Genomic DNA, 22546 nt, shown 5'->3' with positions numbered 1-22546 from the left:
GGCGTTTTATGGCATATTATCAAACCGTACACATTTCCCAAATGCACAAACCATTCTTTTATTACACAAATGTGTTCATCAAAGACTAATGTATCACTTAAAACACACAAAAAAATCAACTGAAAAGGTTTAGTTTGTCACAAATGTCCAAGCACCCCCCCAGCACCTTTTGGCAAAGCCTCATATGCAAAATCTGAAGGACTAAGGCTGAGCCTTTTTTGTTGTGTGTGAAAACTGAAATGGAGTATAACTGTCTTCAGGGTTTCAAGCACTTATAGTGCTTGCCGTACCAATTTTTAGACAAGAAATGTTAAAACGGACTATATAGTCAAAGAGTCTGTAGCATTTTGTTTGTTTGCTTAACGCCCATGCAGCCGACCACGAAGGGCCATATAATCAGGGCGGTGCTGCTTTGACATATAACGTGCGCCACACACAAGACAGAAGTCGCAGCACAGGCTTCATGTCTCACCCAGTCACATTATTCTGACACCGGACCAACCAGTCCTAGCACTAACCCCATAATGCCAGACGCCAGGCGGAGCAGCCACTAGATTGCCAATTTTAAAGTCTTAGGTATGACCCGGCCGGGGTTCGAACCCACGACCTCCCGATCACGGGGCGGACGCCTTACCACTAGGCCAACCGTGCCGGTGTCTGTAGCATGATGCTTCAGGTTTTCAGAAGCAGTAAGATATGACAGTTAATTTAGCCGCTATATCGTGTTATCTCTGTAATGTGTGTGTGTGTGTGTGTGTGCATGTGCGTGTGAGTGTGTGTGTGTAATCCGAAGTATTAAGTGTACAATTGTTGGCGCAGTGGTATGTAATCTCAATGCGCCCTTTGACGCACTAAACGGAATTGTTATGGGACATTTTCAGATTTAATGCGCCAATGGCACAGGGCGCACTAGTAAATGAAACCCTGCATCTAACAGCACAGTATTGATTCAGCATCTGAGTGATTATGTACAAAATCTGTGCATGATGATTTGATAGTGTTAGAACATTTAAATCACACCTTGTGGAATCACAATAAAGTATTACTGTGTCCAGAAAACACTTAAACTTTGACAGTTCGAAGGGGATAATCAGTGTGTCAGTCTTTGTCTCGGCAAATGTGAACTGACATTATGTATTTACAATGTCCTGACACTCAGTGAATACCATAACACACATTTTCCATCTCCTATATTTCAATAAATGTTTTCCATTGATGTCACAAAAGTTTGACTCACAAAGAGTTACAATTGTTACTGGCACATGCAGAAACAGGAATATATATAAAAGTGAATCACAAGTGCATGAACATGTACCATCCATCATCTCAAGAGTTTTAAACTGACTCGGTGACAAATTTACCCATGAAAAACAAGCAAATGGAAAACTGAAAATAGGTCTTAAAAAAAAAGGGTCTTAAAGAGAGGTTAAACAACTCAAAGCAATGTCAGGCACACACACACACACACACACACACACACACACACACACACACACACACACACACACACACACACACACACACACAACAATAACCTTAACAAATAGTAACAGAGAGCAACACTTTTTGTAGGGTAAACAACCCAAAAAGCAACAACTTTACAACAGAAATAAAATAACAAACAATCAGAACATCACAACTTGACTAAATGTAAAAATGATGCAAATGTCAATTACGAAGCAAGTTAATTCATATTACTGACAGGAGGAGAAACTTATGCCTGAAATCAGAAAAATCTCAACTGTTACAATGAAGAATTTCAGTGTTTTCTTACCTGTAATTATTCAAAACATTGGGTGATCACAGTGATTAACATATCAGTGACTGTGAGTGCGTATGTATGAATCGGTCTTCTCATAACAGGTAATCCATTCTATAGTGGTACGCCCTGTCTTGTGAGCCTCCCACCGATGAGAGGACGTACACCTCCAAATACATCTTCTCCAGTCCTTTTGTATAAAGTGTCCTTTAAACTGAGGTACCACTGTACTTGTCAACAGAAAGTTGACACAAACTAATAACAGTGGAACTTCCCCCCTGGTGAGACCTTCACAAAATCTGAGAAAATCAACTCTTAAAGGCACAGTGCAGCTCACAGTCTTCGTTTTGCGTTTTTGTTGCAGCTGAGTGCATTTACAGTTCAAAAATCCTCCTATGGTAGTAAAACAAACCCAAAACTACCCAACGACGACATCTGTGAAGCTCGACAGTTTCTTGTTCACGCGAGTGCATAAATTAACCTAGTTATTACGTGGTGTTTGGTCGGAGTTCGATTCAACTGAGTGATTCCGGCCTCCATTTTGTTTTACACAAACTCATGATGACGTCTGACATAGTTTGCTAGTGACGTGTCTTTTTGTGCATGATGTGGTGATCTACCTGATCTAAATTTAGATCCAAAAATAGGCCAAGACCAGCCGGGTCCGAGTACGAAATTAATTCGTAAAAAAATCGCAGTTCTTGACTGTTTGGGTGCAAGCCAATGAAACTTGGTAGTTCTTCTAACGGATAGGTGCCTGAGGTATGACTAAAAGCCCCAGGGCTCTGTGCACCTGGATTTGACAAGTTCAGTACCTTTAAAAAGGTGGAAGTCTTAATATGGGGGTAAATTTACAGAGCTTATGAACAAACAGTCTGAGAAAACATATGGTCTTAAAAGGGAGAGAGTCTTAGATGGGGGGGGGGGGGGGGGGGGAAGTGAGGTTCCACTGAAATACTCCACACTCTACTGAATGATGCTTACCCGACCAAGGATGGCCTGAATGACAGAGCTTTTGCCACTCCCAACGCTCCCGCACACTCCCAGCAGCTTTCCCTGAAACCAGCAACAATTAACAATCATTATACACAACAAATTATTTGCTAATTTTCATTTCCCCATGTCTTTTACTGTGGTCACTTTACATGCGCTCTAAGGCTTTACTGGATATTTTCAGAATGAAATACATGTATAGATAAGAGGAGATAACAATACATGCACACAAACACACACACACACTAACATGCACGCACACACATACACACACACACACAAATAAACATAAACTGACAAATACACACACATGCACACACACACTGACACACACACACACACACAATAACACACAATTCCCCCCCACACACACACACACACACTCACAGATCTAAAAGCCCATTACACAAAAAACAACACAACATTGTACAGTGGATTACCTTGGGCACAGAAAAAGTGATGTTGTTCAGTGTGGACTGTTCAGCAGTGCTGTCCGACAACATGGGGTTTGTGGCATCGTCTTTCAGCATCGTCTGTTTTTCTTCATCTCCTCCCCCCGTGCTTTTCTTCTTCCCCTTGCCGTTTTTTACGTCCTGTTTCTTCTTGGCCTCTGAAACGCAGAAAACATATTTGCTTTTCACTGTCACTCTATCCAGAGCAGTTTAAAGTTATGAAGAAGAAAAAAATCAAATAACCAAACAAATAGATATTTTCCCTAAACACAATTTGGTGCAATTCCAGCTGCGCAAAAAAATAACAAAAATAATTCCAACCTTGGCTGAATTACATGTGATGACAAGAGACTTCAGGCAATGAGCGGCACTAGAATGACCAAAATGAAACATGAAAAATACATGGAGTAACTTAGTTTTCTGGGTAGTTATTGAAGTGAATTATATAAAGAAATGAAAAATTTGCGAAAAATAAAGGACATAGATTGCCGTCGCTATGGAAACTGGCATACACAGCGCCATAATGGATTTCTAGGAAACGGTTTTACAGCGACATCATACATCAGAAATGCTTAATATTTGGCACAAAGATACACATGACTTTTGTCTACAATCATATATAGAATGATATTTTGACAAAAAACTACAGTTGAATTTAAAATAATTTTTGAAATAAAGATGAATGAATATGCAGTTAGAAATTCATTAATCTTTATTACAAAAATTAATTTAAATTCAACTATAGTCTTTAGTCAAAATATCGTTCTATATGATTGCAGATACAAGTCATGTGTATCATTGTGCCAAATATTATGCATGTCTGATGTATGATGTTGCTGTAAAACCGTTTCCTAGAAATCCAATATAGCGGCTGTTTCCATAGCAACGGCAGTCTGTCTATGTCCATTAGTATCTAAACTTTTTCCATTTATTTGTATAAGTCTCATCAATAACTACCCAGAAAACTAGGTTATTCCATGTATGTATTCTCCAAGTTTAATTTTACTGCAGCTACACTCCCCCAAACATGACCATATACATGGGACTTTCTGGCTCACCTGGCATTTCTGGATTGACATCCCCGACGGCACCCCACGCCATGGTCGCGTCCTTGATCTCCACGGCAATGTTGCTTGGAGGCCTGGACCCCTTGGTGGGTTTCATCTCTTCCATAAGCAAAATGTCCTGAACGGAAGAAAATGTTGAAGTGTTTATGACATATATGTCATGTGAATTGGGTGATTGGTCTTCGTTGAGCGGATACATAATGCATTATAGAATTAGTGTATACAAAGTGCTGGCATTGGTGTGTGTGTGTGTGTGTGTGTTTGTGTTTTTTGTGTGTGCATGTGTGTGTATGTGTGTGTGTAGGTAACACTTGCAGTTCATGCATACAAAACAAAATCTTTATTCAATGAAAAGAAAAACTATCAACTCACGGTGAATCTATTCAAGGCCACGGTGACCTCTGACAAAGCCTTGATTCCGTAGGGAAGCACCGCCAACACAAACCTCATCGAGTTCAACAAAGCAACGAAGGAAAAGGCCTTGGCTGCTGTAAGGTCGTTGCCAGCCAAAACCAAGCCGATGAAGGTCAAGGTCGCTGCCATGGACGGCACCATGATGGCCGTTCCGGTACTAATGCTCTGAACCATGGCCGACTTTTCCAGAATTTTACGTTCTTCCAGCCTGATGTCGGCGATCTTTTTGGCGAAGGGTTTCTCCCACGCGTACATCTTGATGAGCTTGATGCAGGTGAGCAGCTCATTCATCATGCGCACCTGCACGCATCGGAAAAAAAAATGTGTAACAAATAGCATCTCCTCCTTCTTCTTCGTTCATGGGCTGAGCGTGTTTTGACGTGGATGGATGATTTTTACCCAGCCATTCAGGCAGCCATACACCCCCTTGGGGACAAAAAGCATCAACATCACATGTCAAGAAAAGCAAGTCTGTGTCTAACATGCATGTGAATACATTAACGACATGGGTGCAAGGTTATTCCTCTACTGAGAAACACCCTAGCTTTTCTCATTCATCATGTGCACGCATTGGAAAAAAATGTGCAATGAAAAGTAACAACAGTGGCCCACATGTCTAGAAGAGCAAGTCTGTATGTATTACTCATGTGAACACATTAATGACATGATCAGGTGCAAGGTTATTCCTGTCATTAGAACACCATCCGAGATTTTCTGCTGCTTGTAAGGTCAACGCCAGACTGTGTTGGTTTCGCTTAAATAGACACAGAACACTTTATTATCTCAACGAGGAGAAACTCGGGTGTGGTGTATACAGCATTACAATATACAACATAAAACGTAAGAACATAATAAAATATCGAGGCGCAAATAGTCCACTCATAATAGTCAAGATTAGGACGACAATATCAAAACAAATCTCTCTCTCTCTCTCTCTCTCTCTCTCTCTCTCTCTCTCTCTCTCTCTCTCAATATATCATTAGGGGTTCTGCCATTTGGGAGCTGCAAATGTTTGTTAAAGAATAGCATTAGTTTGATTGTTTCTCGGAATCACACACCTCCGCAACTTCTCAAACCCGTCCATATTTGTAACCCTCCACCACGGAATGAGTCGCATGTCACCTTTGCATGATTTTCATATTGTTACATTTTCTTAAAGAGTTTTTTATACTCTATCCAGTGGTGAAAACCGTTTTAGAAAAGAGCCTGTGACTAAGGTGACCCTCACACTGTTACCAGACACTCCCCGGACTTATATTAAGCCTAGCGCAGAACCGCACGAGGTGACATGCGACTCATTTCGTGGTGGAGGGTCACATATGTCCATTAGGAAGGCATTTGAGCATGCCAAGTTTGACAGATGTAGCTCAATACTTACTTCTCTCCTCGAGTAAAGTACACTCTTGTACAGTGGCCAGTGAAGATGCAGAGCAGCTGAAGTAAATCAGACAGAGAACAACAAGTTTTGATGTTTTAACTCACCCGCTTATCTGTGATGAAAATGCCTTTCCTCCTGAGATAGGTTGTAAGCCTGGACACGAATGTCTGAAAATCAACCAAAGATAGTTGAACATCTGGCAGTTAATTGACAGATACTGCCTCACCAATGAAGCTAAATGATTGCAATGAGAATGAGAGAAAAAACCATTATCAATCTTCCCTTAGTATTATACAGGTACATGCAGTGAACAAAAAAGAACATAAATACAAACAATAACAAAAATTCAAACACAAAACAGTATCTTTCTTCCTGTATATCACTTTTCCAAATTACCTGCTTCATAAAGAATTAAGACCATGTTGCGTTTCACTGTAAGGCTAAATCATACATTACGTAGAACTGACCATGAAGCCCAATGAGTGCATCTTGCAGAATTCCTCTTGTTTACACAATCAACACAACACAAGCAAACAATCAACACACAGACATACTTCTTCTTCTTCTGCGTTCGTGGGCTGAAACTCTTTCTATACAGTAGTAACTGCGATGTGTGGACCCTCCCATGAGAGGACACCTTCCATTGTCCCTTTTTATATTATCTCTACCAAAGGATACCTGTCATGAAAGGACACCTGCAATGTAGGAAAGCTTTTGGCTGGTCCCAAGGGTGTTCTTTCATCGCAGGTACCACTGTAGTAGCAACACATTTCCTTCTCTTAGAGTCTTGCGCAACCATGCAAAAGGCAGTCACAGAAACACATTTCCCTGTCCATCTGAACCTCCCAATTGTATGTGCCATGCACCATCATTCTTCTTTGTTCATGGGCTGAAACTCCCACGTTCACTCATGTTTTTGCACGAGTGGGTTTTTACTTGTATGAGCGTTTTTACCCCGCCATTCAGGCAGCATACGCCAATTTCGAGGGAAGCATGCTGGGTATTTTTGTGTTTTTATAACCCACCAAACTCTGACATAGATTACAGGATCTTTTCCGTGCGCACTTGGTCTTGTGCTTGTGTGTGCACACGAAGGGGGGTAAGGCACTAGCAGGTCTGCACAGAAGTTGACCTGGGAGATCGGAAAAATCTCCACCCTTAACCCACCAGGCGGCCGCGGCCGGGATTCGAACTCACGACCTTCCGATTAGGAGGCCAATGTCTTACCACTTCGCCCGTCACAGCACCATCATTCAACTCACATTGAAGGGGTAGAAGCCCACAAAGACGGCACAGCCCACCAGCGCCCACGGTCCCAGGTAGTAGATGGCGTAGATACAGCCTGCCGTCATGGCGATAGGACCAGACAGCACCAGGGGACCCACGGCCAGGGCCTCGAAGATACGCTGGCTGTCGTTGCCCACCAGGTTCACCAGCTGAAATCATCATCAGAAAACGTAAAATTATACACTGAGTAACCCCTGTTCTAAGTAGGTTATTTGGTTAGAACATTAGCCAGCAATTTGTCAGCAGTTCATTGTTAAAACATGTACGGTGAAACCCCATTTAAAGACATTCACAATTTTGAGAAAATCAGGTCTTAAAAAGGAGGGAGTCTTAAAATAGAAGAAAATTGACATAGATGAACAGAACATGTAAAACAAGAGGCGAAGCCTTCAAGGCTCACGTAAGAAATCGACAAACAGTAAACACAAACTCAATCACTTCGTCACACATACACACACACACACACACACACACAGTAAGCGGCATAGGTGACACTGTGCAAGAAAGCGAGACACTAAATCTAGATCTGAATGGCCGATTTCGAAGAAAAAACTAGTCTCGGCCCGCTCATAATAACAATGACCGAGACTTTCAGTAATTCCTTCGCGTGACGTCTAACCCTCTTACATCATAATGTGACGTCTTCAAATGTTGTGACGTCTTCAAATGTTAAAGTTTCTACCACAGACATACATACATACGCACGCACACACGCACGCACGCACGCACGCACAGACAAAAGTTAGCATCGCATAGGCTACACTTACGTGAGCCAAAAACAGAATGTGAAAAGAGAGGGGGTCATAAATTGGGGGGCCTTTAACAGGGGTTCCACAGTGCGTCCATCCCTGCGTTCTATACGCACTAAAAGCCAAAAGTCCAACTAGTCTTGGGACCCTCTAAAGTTCCTCAGAGGGGGTCCGTCGACCCCTTAAAAATTAAAACTGGACCCTCTAGTTTCGGTGGGGATGATGATGGTCGTGCAAATGTGTGTGGAACATACCTCCCCCACAGTCTTGTTCTTCAAGCTCTTCAGGTTCAGGATCTTCTTGTACAGCAGAGTCATGGCACCCGCTCGAATTCGCAGACCTGACAAAAAAATGACACCAGAAATACATGTACATGTAGTCGAACCTCAGCCCAGGCAACCACCTCTCGAGAATGAATACCTGCCGTCAACGACCATCCCTTATGATCCTGACAAGCTCTTGTTCCGTCACACACACACACACACACACACACACACACACACACACACACACACACACACACACAACACAACACAACACACACACACACACACACACACACACACACACAACACAACACACACACACACACACACACACACACACACACACGCACACGCACACGCACACACACACACTGTACTCATTAAAGGAAAGTTGACACAAACTAATAACAGGGGACCCCCCCGACAAGCTCTTGTTCCGTCACACACACACAAACACACAAACACACAAACTAACCCCCCCCCCCCAACACACACACACAGTATAACTGACCTGCCTGATAGTTTATGTTCCAAGATATGGATATGGTGAGCGATCGCATCAGCTCACAGAAACACATGCCTGCCACGTACGCTAGCCCCTCCGATATGTCAACATCCTCTTTTGACAAGTACTCTAAGAATGAGCGGATGAGAAAAATCTGCAACATAAAATTAACAAGTTTTCATTAGTGATTTAATGTCACAGCAATTAGTGTCGTCCAAGAAGAAAAGTATGCGTACAGTCTCTTTCAGACAATACAAGACATAAACAAACAAGCAAACAAAGAAACAAACTAACTAGCAAACAAAAAACAAAACAACAGTAGACATTCAAATAACAAGAGGCGAAGCCTTCAAGGCTCACGTAAGAAATCGACAAACAGTAACACAAACTCAATCACTCCGTCACACATACACACACACACACACACACACACACACACACACACAGTAACACACACACACACACACACACACACACACATACACACACAGTAAGCATAGGTGAAACTGTGCAAGAAAGCGAGACCCTGGATCTGCCAAGTAGTCTCGGCCCGCTCACAATAACAATGACCGAGACTTTCAGTAATTCCTTTGCGTGACGTCTAACCCTCTTACGTCATAATGTGACGTCTTCAAATAGTTTCTATCACACACGTCAAACACTTTTGACCGAGACTGACGTAATCCATAGACTCGGAAATGTTAAAGTTTCTATCACACACACACACACACACACACACACACACACACACACACACACACACACACGCACGCACGCACAGACAGACAAAGTTTATCATCGCATAGGCTACACTTACGTGAGCCAAAAATGACTTAATTAATCTGCATACGCAGCAGTCTAGAAAATAAGTTATGCATCAGGTTGTTTTTAAGAGCACATTGCTTTGCTTGTTGTGCTCCATTTATTTTAATTGATTGTACGCGGCATTGTTATTTGTAATCATCTGAATAAATTAACTGTTCTTCTTCTTCTTCTGCGTTCGTGGGCTGAAACTCCCTCGTACACTCGTGTTTTTTGCACGAGTGGAATTTTACGTGTATGACCGTTTTTTACCCCGCCATTTAGGCAGCCATACGCCGTTTTCGGAGGAAGCATATGCTGGGTATTTTCATGTTTCTATAACCCACCGAACTCTGACATGGATTACAGGATCTTTTTCGTGCGCACTTGGTCTTGTGCTTGCATGTACACACGGGGGTGTTCGGACACCGAGGAGAGTCTGCACACAAAGTTGACTCTGAGAGATAAATCTCTCGCCGAACGTGGGGACGAACTCACGCTGACAGCGGCCAACTGGATACAAATCCAGCGCGCTACCGACTGAGCTACATCCCCGCCCAATTAACTGTTAAAACCTGAACAAATCCCAAAACAAAGAGACTAACAAAGTTCCAAAATTCATTGTTTCATTGTGAATGTCTCATTTTGTTCATTGAATGTTCTATAAAATTACCATTTGTCTTTGAAATATTGTTCCATAAACTTACCAATAGATTGAGGATTGAGGATCGAGTGCATGTCTCATTTTGTCCATTCTTCTTCTTCTTCTTCTTTTTCGTTCGTGGGCTGAAACTCCCACGTACACTCGTGTTTTTTGCACGAGTGGAATTTTACGTGTATGACCGTTTTTTACCCCGCCATTTAGGCAGCCATACGCCGTTTTTCGGAGGAAGCATGCTGGGTATTTTCGTGTTTCTATAACCCACCGAACTCTGACATGGATTACAGGATCTTTTTCGTGAGCACTTGGTCTTGTGCTTGCGTGCACATACGGGGGTGTTCGGACACCGAGGAGAGTCTGCACACAAAGTTGATTCTGAGAAATAAATCTCTCGCCGAACGTGGGGACGAACTCACGCTGACAGCGGCCAACTGGATACAAATCCAGCGCGCTACCGACTGAGCTACATCCCCGCCCCATTTTGTCCATTGAATGTTCCATAAAATAACGAAAACATGCAGTCAAAGAGAAAACTAAATGAAAGAAAAGTAGGTTGTGTTTTGCTATACATCAGATACGGTTAGCAATCAGTTTAAAATTGAATGTTTTTTTATGTTGAAACCTGAACCATCAAGTACTCACAGGATTGAAAAGACTGAACATGACGAAGAAGGTTATGAAGAGCAGGGTACACAGGAGTCGGGTGCGAAAGGCACGCAGTATGACACGCTTGAACGACGCCTCCTCCGGGCCTCGTTTCTCCAGCTCTTCGTCCCAGAAGCGCTCAAGCCTGTACCAAAACATTTTTCATTTCATTTTCATTTTCATTACTTTATTGTCCTATCGCTGGGAAATTCGGGTCGCTTCCTCCCAGTGGAAAGCAACGGAGTCGCGCTACCCAGGTGTCTGCATGGTTAGGTGTATTCGGCCACCTGCACTTATGGCAGAATGACCAAGGTCTTTTACATGCCATTGTGGTGACACGGGGGGGGGGGGGGGGGGGGGGGGGGGGGGGGGGGGGGGACGACATCCATGGCTTCCGTCTCTCAGGGTCTGCACATAAAGTTGACCCTTGTCCGTCCCAGCCCAAATTCGAACCTGCGACCTTGCGATCACAATTCCAGTGCTCTACCAACTGAGCTACCGGGCCCCCATGCAGTCACTCAGCAACCAGCTTAAAACCAATAGATTAAGGATTGAATAAATTGAATGTCTGACATTTTGTCCATTGAATGTTTCATAAACTTACCATTTTTTCATGAAATATTGTTCCATAAACTTACCATTTGTCCATGAAACATTGTTCCATAAACTTACCATTTGTCCATGAAATATTGTTCCATAAACTTACCATTTGTCCATGAAACATTGTTCCATAAACTTACCAATAGATTAAGGATCGAGTAAATGTCTCATTTTGTCCATAGAATGTTCCATATAATTACCATTTGTCCATGAAATTTGTCCATGAAATATTGTTCCATAAACTTACCAATAGATTGAGGATCGAGTGAATATCTTATTTTGTCCACAGAATGTTTCATAAAATTACCATTTGTCTATGAAATACCAACTGTTCCATAAACGTACCAATAGATTGAGGATCAAGTGAACGTCTCATTTTGTCCATTGAATGTTCCATAAAATTACAAAAACATGCAGTCAAAGAGAAAACTAAATGAAAGAAAAGTAGGCTGTGTTTTGCTATAGATCAGGGCACCACCTGAGCAACCAGCTTAAAATCAATAGATTGAGGATCGAGTGATATTCATATATGCAATTGTCTCGTTTTGTCCAATAAATGTTCCAGAACTTTACGAAAATATGCTGTTAAAGAGAAAACTAAAGGAGAGAAAAGTATAGGCTGTGTCTTGCTATGCTGAATCAGGGGCGGATCAGTTGCTTTGTAAGGGGGGGGGGCACTTTGAATCGAAAGTGAATGTGATGGGCGCGAAGCGCCCGAATTTGCTAGGGGGGTCCGGGGGCATTCCGTCCCGGAAAATTTTTTGGCCCAAAGAAGCAAAATGGTGCCATCTGGTGCCATTTGAACTTAGAAATGGTCATAGAATCAGCTTTCCAATTTTTTTTTCGGGGGGGGGGGGGGGGGCACGTGCCCCCTGTGCCCCCCCCCCCTCGTCCGCCCCTGTGAATGCACCTGGAGGCACTGCCAGCAATCAGTTTAAAGATCACATTTTAGATAGAGGATAGAGTGAATGTCTCATTTAATTTGTCCATGAAGTATTGTTACAATTCTCACTTTTTGATTCTCAGTATTTAGCTTCAAATTCCCAGAAAATGGCATCAGTTCTCTTTTCTTAAATTGGCCAAGAACATCTCACAAGAGAGGAAAACTTTTTGTTTTTGTTTGCTAAACAGTAAGACGATACACCAACTTAAAGTTATTTCACTTATACAAATGTATGCGAGTACAGTGATACCTGCGATGTGTGGCCCCTCTGATGAGCGGACACCTCCCTTAAAAGGACACCTTCAGCTGTTGTCCAATTGTCTATTATCTCTACCAAAATATACCTGTCGTGATAGGCCACCTGCAATGTAGGGACACTTTTGACTGGCCCCAAGGGCGTCCTTTCATCCCAGGTAAACACTGTACAACTTCATTCTTCTACTGCTGCCTTAATATCTTTTGAGGTTACATTAGTTGGTACTGTATTTAATTGTGCTGTATTGTACTGCTCCCATTACCTCTGAGCGTGAGTTTCGGCAGAGTCCAATTCAGACAGCTTGTACGCCTTGAGCGAGTCAACCCCTTTCTTGTACACTTTCCACACAATGGGCGTCACCCAGCCGAACGTGCAGAAGTTGATGCACCCCACGTTGGAAATAGGCAGAACTTCTTTTGACCTGTTTACACACAATACATTAACATATCAAGCACATCGTACAGGATTTTATGGATGACACTTTCCACACAATGGGCGTCACCCAGCGAAACGTGCAGAAGTTGATACACCCGACGTTGAAAATAGGCAGAACTTCTTTTGACCTGTTTACACACAATACAACATATCAAGCACAATCATACAGGATTTTTATGGATGATTGGATGAAGAATTAGTGGTGGAAAATGATATCAGCATGATATCTATATAGCTGTAAAATTAATATGAAGAAGTTGAAACAATTGATGCATGTAACTTTGTAAGAGAATTATAATATAGCCTCTCTTTAGACCTTGAAGTGAACTGAACCTCATCTCTGGCACCCTTAAAGTCTTATCTCTCATATCTCTCCCTTCAAGAAAGGCACTGAACAAGGATGATAAATGCGAGAAAAAGATCGATAGATATTGAGAAACACAAGCAAACATAAGACGGTGATAAGTACATGTTTCACATACCGTACATTAAACAAAAAATCCAAACAAAGGACTCTTAAGCAACTCTTTATCTGTTTTAAATTCTCCGGCACTTCCTCAAATGAAAGAACATCTTACGCTTTGCCTCTGACTGGAATCAAGGTCTTCAAAACAGGCTTGTACTTGTTGATTCCCCGCCGGCGTACGTAAGGCACTGATTCGAAGTAAGCTCCTGCCTCTGATTTGCCTTGAAGATCTAGAATGCTGAAACAAGAAAAGGCAACCCTTTCATTGGCTCAGCAAAATGGATGAGTAATCAAATCTGAGGGCAAGGATTATTGATTAAGCCAAAAAAAAAAAAAGGTGTGGTTAAGGTAACATAGCCAAAAAAAATAGGGTAGGAAGGTAGGCAATCACTTTTTTTTTAAAACTTTTTTTTCTAATGTGTACAAATTAAATTTATTTGACAGGGAAATAAGTGTGCGACTCGAGCGCTTTCGCTTTCATTGCGTTTTCTGCACTTATTTTTTGGTTGTTTTTATATTTAGTCAAGTTTTGACTAAATATTTTAACATCGAGGGGGAATCGAAACGAGGGTCGTGGTGTATGTGCGTGCGTGTGTGTGTGTGTCTGTGTGTGTGTGTAGAGCGATTCAGACTAAACTACTGGACCGATATTTATGAAATTTGACATGAGAGTTCCTGGGTATGAAATCCCCGAACGTTTTTTTCATTTTTTTGATAAATGTCTTTGATGACGTCATATCCGGCTTTTCGTGAAAGTTGAGGCGGCACTGTCACGCCCTCATTTTTCAACCAAATTGGTTGAAATTTTGGTCAAGTAATCTTCGACAAAGCCCGGACTTGGGTATTGCATTTCAGCTTGGTGGCTTAAAAATTAATTAATGACTTTGGTCATTAAAAATCTGAAAATTGTAAAAAAAAATAAAAATTTATAAAACGATCCAAATTTACGTTTATCTTATTCTCCATCATTTTCTGATTCCAAAAACATATAAATATGTTATATTCGGATTAAAAACAAGCTCTGAAAATTAAATATATAAAAATTATTATCAAAATTATATTGTCCAAATCAATTTAAAAACACTTTCATCTTATTCCTTGTCGGTTCCTGATTCCAAAAACATATAGATATGATATGTTTGGATTAAAAACACGCTCAGAAAGTTAAAACAAAGAGAGGTACAGAAAAGCGTGCTATCCTTCTTAGCGCAACTACTACCCCGCTCTTCTTGTCAATTTCACTGCCTTTGCCATGAGCGGTGGACTGACGATGCTACGAGTATACGGTCTTGCTGAAAAATGGCATTGCGTTCAGTTTCATTCTGTGAGTTCGACAGCTACTTGACTAAATATTGTATTTTCGCCTTACGCGACTTGTTTTTTTGTTGTTGTTGTTGTTGACAAATGTAATAAAAAGTTAAAGGGTCGGCCCCTAAAAATAGGGTAGGTCGGGTTACCGTAACCACACCTAGTTTTATTTTAGGCCTTAGCGCATCTTGTCTCCACTCAGAGAATAAGCTTAAGTGGCATTCACAATATGGCCGACTTTCAACCAACTTTTGTATGGGAGAGATAAAGAGAGACACAGTGCTTGCATGCCATGCATTATATTTCCATTATCAGTACATTTTCTTTCATGTTTCTTTCACAGCTAGTTTCCTGTTAAAAAAAAGTAGTAAAAATAATCTACTGATTGAATCCTTTGTAAAACACTCACGCACGCACGCACACACACATGCATGCACACATGCTCGCACACATGCACACACGCATGCATGCACACACACACATATCATTCAACCAATCAATCAATCATCAGAAGAAAATAAATCTTCAAAGTATGCAAACCAAACTCCCTGCAGTTACCTCTGTGTTAGATTCTCCAAGCGCCCGTCAAAGTCTTCCGTTACGTCTTCCATAACTTCTGTTTCATCAGCACTGATACCAGCTTCCACTGTTTCTGTCGAAACATCTTCCGCATCAGTCCTGCCATTTGGGAGCTGCAAATTCAATATCGTGCATGTTTACACTAAAAAACAATGATGTGCCCATGTCAAGTGCTTTTACCTCACACAACAGCAGCTACGGTTCGCACAGCATTTTGCCTCTAAAATATTAAAACCTTTTATAAACCTTTCAGGGCCCTCTCTACAAAAAATAAAACTGCATTCAACTATAACTATCAGCTACTTAGAAGTATCTGGACAAGATAAAAATCATAAAGACAAATGAGTTTGTTTGTTTGTTTGTTTGTTTGTTTGCTTAACGCCCAGCCGACCACCAAGGGCCATATCAGGGCGGTGCTGCTTTGACATTTATCGTGCGCCACACACAAGACAGAAGTCGCAGCACAGGCTTCATGTCTCACCCAGTCACATTATTCTGACACCGGACCAACCAGTCCTAGCACTAACCCCCCATAATGCCAGACGCCAGGCGGAGCAGCCACTAGATTGCCAATTTTAAAGTCTTAGGTATGACCCGGCCGGGGTTCGAACCCACGACCTCCCGATCACAGGGCGGACGCCATACCACTAGGCCAACCGTGCCGGTCTAGACAAATGAGTACCCAATGCCAGTTAATGTAACTGAGAAAATGAATACCCCCTGAATTTCCATTGGACAGCTAAGTGGTTGCTATGGAAAGGTGAATTGTTTAGAAACAACCTCGGTGATCCTTTTAGGTGATCATAATGGGCAGGTGGTCGTTATTGAGAGGTGGTCGCCAGGGCAAGGCTGAATCTACTTTCTTTAATTTGTGTGGACGTTTGTTTCCGGCCTCTGTCAATAAAGATGAAACAGAAGAAAATATGCTCCCCTCGGACTAACAGAAAAAGCGACCAAACATCTTATATTATCCGACAACTCCTGGTCCCAATTATTTGAACTTACCAGCCTAGCATTTTCTGCCTCTGCGCCTCGGTCTTTCCCTGTGTCTGATTCTGCCTCCTCCAAGTCTATCCTCATCTCATGGTCACGGTTCACAGAACTGTCATGGTTGGATGATTTCAGATCACCGTTGAGGCCGTGCGTGTCACGGCTGGATAGCACAGAAGTATCTACCGGTACATCAGTTTTTGCTAAACTCTCATTCTTATTTGTAGTTCTTTCATCACAGCTTTCTGAGTTTGTGTCATGGTCTGCTGCACTAGAATCTTTGGTTGTCTCATTGCTGCCTGGCTTTCTGTCATGACTGGCTGAATCTGTGTCATGGCTGGTGGAGCATACATCTTTGGTTGGATCTGAGCTGCCTAGCTCTGTGTCATGACTGGTTGAATCTGTGTCATGGCTGGTTGAGCGTACATCTTTGGTTGGTTCTGCGCTGACTTTTTTAGTGTCTGAGTGATTGGATTTTGAATCACAGTTGCCTGGACCTCCATCTTTGGTTGTGTTTTCACCGGCTGGGCTGGAGGCGCCCTGGCTGGCTGAACTCAGGTCGTGGTTGGTTGGTGGGACGGTTCCTTGTTCACCGGGTGCCCCAGGGTTGGTATCACCGGAACCACTGTGGCTCTCACTGTCGCCGTTCATCGTGCACCGGTTATCTTGTCACCGTCGCTCATGCTGCATCTGCACACATGTAAAGAACACACAATATAGTTTATACCACTGGAGCAAGCATGAAAGCACATGTTGAGAACACACAATATAGTTTATACCACTGGAGCAAAATATGAAAACACATGTTGAGAACACACAATATAGTTTATACCACAGGAACAAAGCATGAAAACACATGTTGAGAACACACAATTTAGTTTATACCACTGGAACAAAGCATGAAAACACATGTTGAGAACACACAATTTAGTTTATACCACAGGAACAAAGCATGAAAACACATGTTGAGAACACACAATTTAGTTTATACCACTGGAACAAAGCATGAAAACACATGTTGAGAACACACAATTTAGTTTATACCACAGGAACAAAGCATGAAAACACATGTTGAGAACACACAATTTAGTTTATACCACTGGAACAAAGCATGAAAACACATGTTGAGAACACACAATATAGTTTATACCACAGGAACAAAGCATGAAAACACATGTTGAGAACACACAATATAGTTTATACCACAGGAACAAAGCATGAAAACACATGTTGAGAACACACAATATAGTTTATACCACAGGAACAAAGCATGAAAACACATGTAAAACAAATGAACTACATTCACTGAAAACAATGAAAGCCTGAGTTACAGAATTCCATTTTCTTTCGGACAGTGACAATATATTGGACGGATTAATTCAGTTTCACACGGTATACACAGGCCAAAAGTCAGTGTCTATCTTTGGTCTGATCGACAAAAAGAGACTGCAGTCTGTGGTGACATTGTAGTGTATATATTTGTTTGCGCATTTTATTAAATTTATTGCACCTCAAAGACATTTAAATGACATTGATTAAACAAACCAATGACATCTCTTCATGACCCCCTCTTCTAAAGTTAAATCTCTGATGTAAAAAGCAAACAAAGTTTGAGAAGACAAGATAATGCCAATAATGGCGTCACGTAAATATTCTGTCGCTTCTGCTCTGCACATCTCCCAGAAACTGACAAAGAATTTTGAAAACGAAGTTCGTCTCGATGACTTCTTCATATCAGCAAGAGAACATAACTCGTAAGGTCACTGCTACTGGCTGTGCATGTATTGGTATAGTGTATATCGTTAATTTCCCCCGCAGAATGACAGCACAAATGTGGATTACCAAACATGAGCTGAAAATGTACTAAATTTGTACCACTTGCCTAAAAATGTACCTCAAATGTACCAAAAATGTTCTGCCAGCAAAATTCAGTACATTTTGAGGTATACTGAAAATGTATTCCAGTTTTGAACCAAGTTGGCAGGTGGTATACTGGGAATGTACCTCTATTGTACTGAAAACGTACCTCATTTGGACTTTGCCATTTTTTGATGTACTAAAAATGTGCTTCCTTTGGAAATATTTTGTATACTGAAAATGTACTTTGTTTGCTGTAATTTTATTGCACTCTGCAAATACATGAATTATTTTCACACTAGAACATTAACAGAGACAAAGTCATGCAGCTCATGGTAGATAAGCCTTTGCTTTATAACATCGATCATTTTTATTATACGTTATTTGTATTGTTGACCAAAATGTGACATCTTTACACAGATCAAGACACTGTCAGTGTTCCTCCGAGACCACGCCAGCGGTTGAAGTGAACAATCAGACTGTCAAGATCTGTGTAAAATGTCATATTTTGGTCAACAATACAAATAACATTTTTGAATCAATCAACTTTACTCCCAGTTAGAATTTCTTTTTCTGTTTAGGCCACACACAAAAAATAGTCTGTTTACGGTAACATAGGCAAAAAAAATAGGGTCGGTAGGTCGGGATATTTATTTTTATATATTTTTTTTCTCCCAAAAAACATATTTTTAAGTTATTTTGCAAAAAAAACAAAGAGTTTTTTTTTTAAAATTCCCCCCCCCCCCCCCCCAATGCCCCCAAAAAGTCTAGGGTCGCGCGAAAAAATAGGGTCGGTCGGGATACCGTAAACAGACTATTTTTTTTGTTGCCTTATGATTGAACGCACACAAACATGCACTATTTTGTAGTCTCGGCTCGGACTCGGACGTCAAATGGCAAACAGAAGGGAAATCCAATGTTCAATCAACACATAAACTCTTTATGCACTGCCCAGACATCGGTTTAATGACGTCAAGAAAGCGGGCAAAAAATGGGTTTCTGCAACAAACAATTGAAAAATGTCTGGGTTACTCAAACTTTTGCGCAATTAGGATGGATTATTTGAGAGCTCATTAAAATAAGGCCAAAAGTTTGTATGTCGCGAAGTTCCGGCTAAAAGGGAGTGTTTGTGTGTGTACGTGTGTGTGTACGTGTGTGTGTGCATGTGTGTCTATGGATGTGTGTGTGTGTGTGTGTGCGTGCGTGCATGTGTTTTTAAGTATCCAGAGAGATACAAGAGAGAAGGAAACATGGAGAGAGAGAGAGAGAGAGAGAGAGAGAGAGAGAGAGAGAGAGAGAGAGAGAGAGAGAGAGAGAGAGAGAGAGAGAGAGAGAGAGAGAGAGAGAGAGAGAGAGACAGCGACCTTGTGCACAGGGCTGACGACGAAAAGATGAAAATACAAGTCATCATCACCATGTCAACACTACCACAGAAAGCGCACAATAATCTGATAAGGGAAGAACAAACAAAAGCCTTAACTTGTTTATTCGGTAAAGTGCAGATGAGCTGCAGATAATTAAGACTTAAAAATAAAAGGTCTGCATTTTTAGAAAGCTCCGTTAACACACAAGAATTCACTCAATTACACTCAGTTTCAAGTCTCAGTTGACCAGGGATATCCTTTGGTGTTGGCAGGATGGACATTGAGAAGAGAAATAAGGATGATGTCATATCGCCCCCCCCCCCCCTTTTTATATTTAGTCAAGTTTTGTTTAAATTTTGTTTTAAAAAAATCCGATATTCCAGGAAAGTTATTGAACACTGATGCTACCAAACGATGCAACCAGGGTTATAACAGATTCACCCCACCACAAGCACTACAATCTGTGGGTACAAAGCTCATCAAACCACAGGAGCCTGCATCAAGAAGTCTGGCTACACACGTATACCGTGGTTGCACTAGGCAAATCTGTCTGAAGCGGTTGCACCCTTATTTTTCTGTCCGAAGGGAGACACGCGACGGGAAAGCCTAAGGCCATTTACTGTATCCTGCTGTCTTTTAATAGAACGATGACAGCGTTTTCATTTTGTCCTGTTTTGAGGACCGTTTTGTGTTGTGCCCTGTTATGATTTCCATTTCGTACTTTTCAAGGTCTGTCTCTATTCGATGTGTCATGGGGGGGGGGGGGGGGGGGGGGGGGGGGTGTTACACATACTGCACTTGGAAGTTGAGGCGGGGGGATGGGGCTGTTTACATAAACTGCCCTTGAAAGTCCATAATAAAAACGCCTCAACCCGAGCGTGACCACAAAACGACAGGGAAGCAATAATAGCACACCATGATTGGTCCGCATCGTGCTTTCCGATCTTGCACTCACCTCGCAGTGCTTAAAGCCCCAATCTGCCTCAAATGGTTTACAGAACGATTTAAATCTTCTCACAAAAAAACAGTTCTAACCTTATGGAACATGCACACTTACAATAGCATTTAACAGCATTAAATGACACAGGCCGTTTGAATGGCTATTTAGCTTGCGTAAAGCACACACCAGATTACGTTTATTTTACCCCTGAGCAGTCGTGGACCCGTGTCACACACTTTCCTTTTTTTCTCACAATTTCGTCGTCAGTTTGTGATTTCAAAGCGACTCCATGCATGGAGAAATCAAGAAGAGCAAACGCTTTCTTTCTTTCTTTCTTTATTTGGTGTTTAACGTCGTTTTCAACCACGAAGGTTATATCGCGACGGGGAAAGGGGGGGGGGGGGGGGAGGGGGGAGATGGGATAGAGCCACTTGTCAATTGTTTCTTGTTCACAAAAGCACTAATAAAAAAATTGCTCCAGGGGCTTGCAACGTAGTACAATATATATGTCACGGTAGAGACGAAGATCTGGTAGAAACGACGTTTCTACCAGTAGAGACGACGATCGGAGTTTCTACTCTACCGGTAAAAACGACGTTTCTACCAGCGGAGACGACGATCGGAGTTTCTACCGGTAGAAACGACGATCGGAATAAAACGTTTGTGTGTGTGTGTGCAATGTAGGTGATTTTGTCAATTATAAATACAGTTCTATCTTACCGGAATGAACTCATTTTTAACGTTGTTTACAGAGCACGTGCATTTGTGGGAAATGTATTGACAATGTCAGCAAATATTGTTCACCTACTACTGCCTTCACTGACCAGATACAGACGTAAACACAAACGTTGTTTACAGAGCACGTGCATTTGTGGAAAATGTTTTATTCCGATCGTCGTTTCTACCGGTAGAAACTCCGATCGTCGTCTCCGCTGGTAGAAACGTCGTTTCTACCGGTAGAAACGAGGATCCTCGTCTCTACTGGTAGAAACGACGTTTCTACCAGATCTTTGTCTCTACCGTGACATATATGACCTTACTGGGAGAATGCAAGTTTCCAGTACAAAGGACTTAACATTTCTTACATACTGCTTGACTAAAATCTTTACAAACATTGACTATAATATACAAGAAACACTTAACAAGGGTAAAAGGAGAAACAGAATCCGTTAGTCGCCTCTTACGACATGCTGGGGAGCATCGGGTAAATTCTTCCCCCTAACCCGCGGGGTGTTGCACACGAATTAGACTGCTGTATCCAATGACTCGCTGATTACAGTGGAATCCTCCTTTTGAGACCTCAAAAAACCTGAGAAAATCAAGCCTTAAAAAAAGTAGTCTTAAAATGGATGTCTATGAATTGTTTTTAATGCTTGTATGTTATTTCTTACGAGAAAACTTTTTATATGTAAAATGTTACATTTTAATGTCTAATGTAAAGCGCCATGAGACTGCCATTTGGCGGTGAACAGCGCTATAAAAGAATGTTTGATTATTATTAGTATTACATTTAGAGAGGTTATGAACAGAACATCTGAGAAAAAAACCAGGTTCTCAAAACGGGAGGGAGTCTTTCAGTGGGGGGAGGGGGGCACTGTACTCCAATGAGTCAAAAAGCTCGTGAAACCGCGAAAGAAAAATGCACTCAAAAGTCAAAAACACCTCACCTCACAAAAAACAAAAAGACAGGGAGATATCACGTACTTACACACACGTCATTGTCTTGCCGTACACGTTGCAGCGTTGTTTTTGTGTCCAGTTGTTAGGGAGAGAAAGAAAGAAAAAATCCCAGGCTGTTAAAGGGCTCTCATTTCAAAGCAACACGTCACCT

At 41.7% G+C, this 22546-nt stretch overlaps 1 protein-coding gene across 1 annotated transcript in view; it reads right to left on the bottom strand.

Annotated features, from left to right (window-relative positions):
• The window catches only part of LOC138945521 (ATP-binding cassette sub-family C member 5-like), a 109543-nt gene that overhangs the window by 18778 nt on the left and 68219 nt on the right, over positions 1–22546 (bottom strand). Inside the window, exons 2-14 of the mRNA XM_070316956.1 lie at positions 16570–17244; positions 15544–15677; positions 13790–13915; positions 13039–13197; positions 10975–11122; positions 8877–9024; positions 8354–8439; positions 7326–7499; positions 6168–6230; positions 4644–4985; positions 4263–4389; positions 3193–3362; positions 2744–2815 (exon numbers count right to left, since the gene is read on the bottom strand). Coding sequence (XP_070173057.1) covers positions 2744–2815; positions 3193–3362; positions 4263–4389; positions 4644–4985; positions 6168–6230; positions 7326–7499; positions 8354–8439; positions 8877–9024; positions 10975–11122; positions 13039–13197; positions 13790–13915; positions 15544–15677; positions 16570–17205 — 2385 coding nt within the window. The 5' untranslated portion in view covers positions 17206–17244. The remainder of the gene's footprint in view (positions 1–2743; positions 2816–3192; positions 3363–4262; positions 4390–4643; positions 4986–6167; positions 6231–7325; positions 7500–8353; positions 8440–8876; positions 9025–10974; positions 11123–13038; positions 13198–13789; positions 13916–15543; positions 15678–16569; positions 17245–22546) is intronic.

This window comes from Littorina saxatilis, linkage group LG13 (assembly GCF_037325665.1).
Source record: "Littorina saxatilis isolate snail1 linkage group LG13, US_GU_Lsax_2.0, whole genome shotgun sequence".
NCBI classification, from domain to species: domain Eukaryota; kingdom Metazoa; phylum Mollusca; class Gastropoda; order Littorinimorpha; family Littorinidae; genus Littorina; species Littorina saxatilis.
This window is presented reverse-complemented; position numbering and strand designations above follow the sequence as displayed.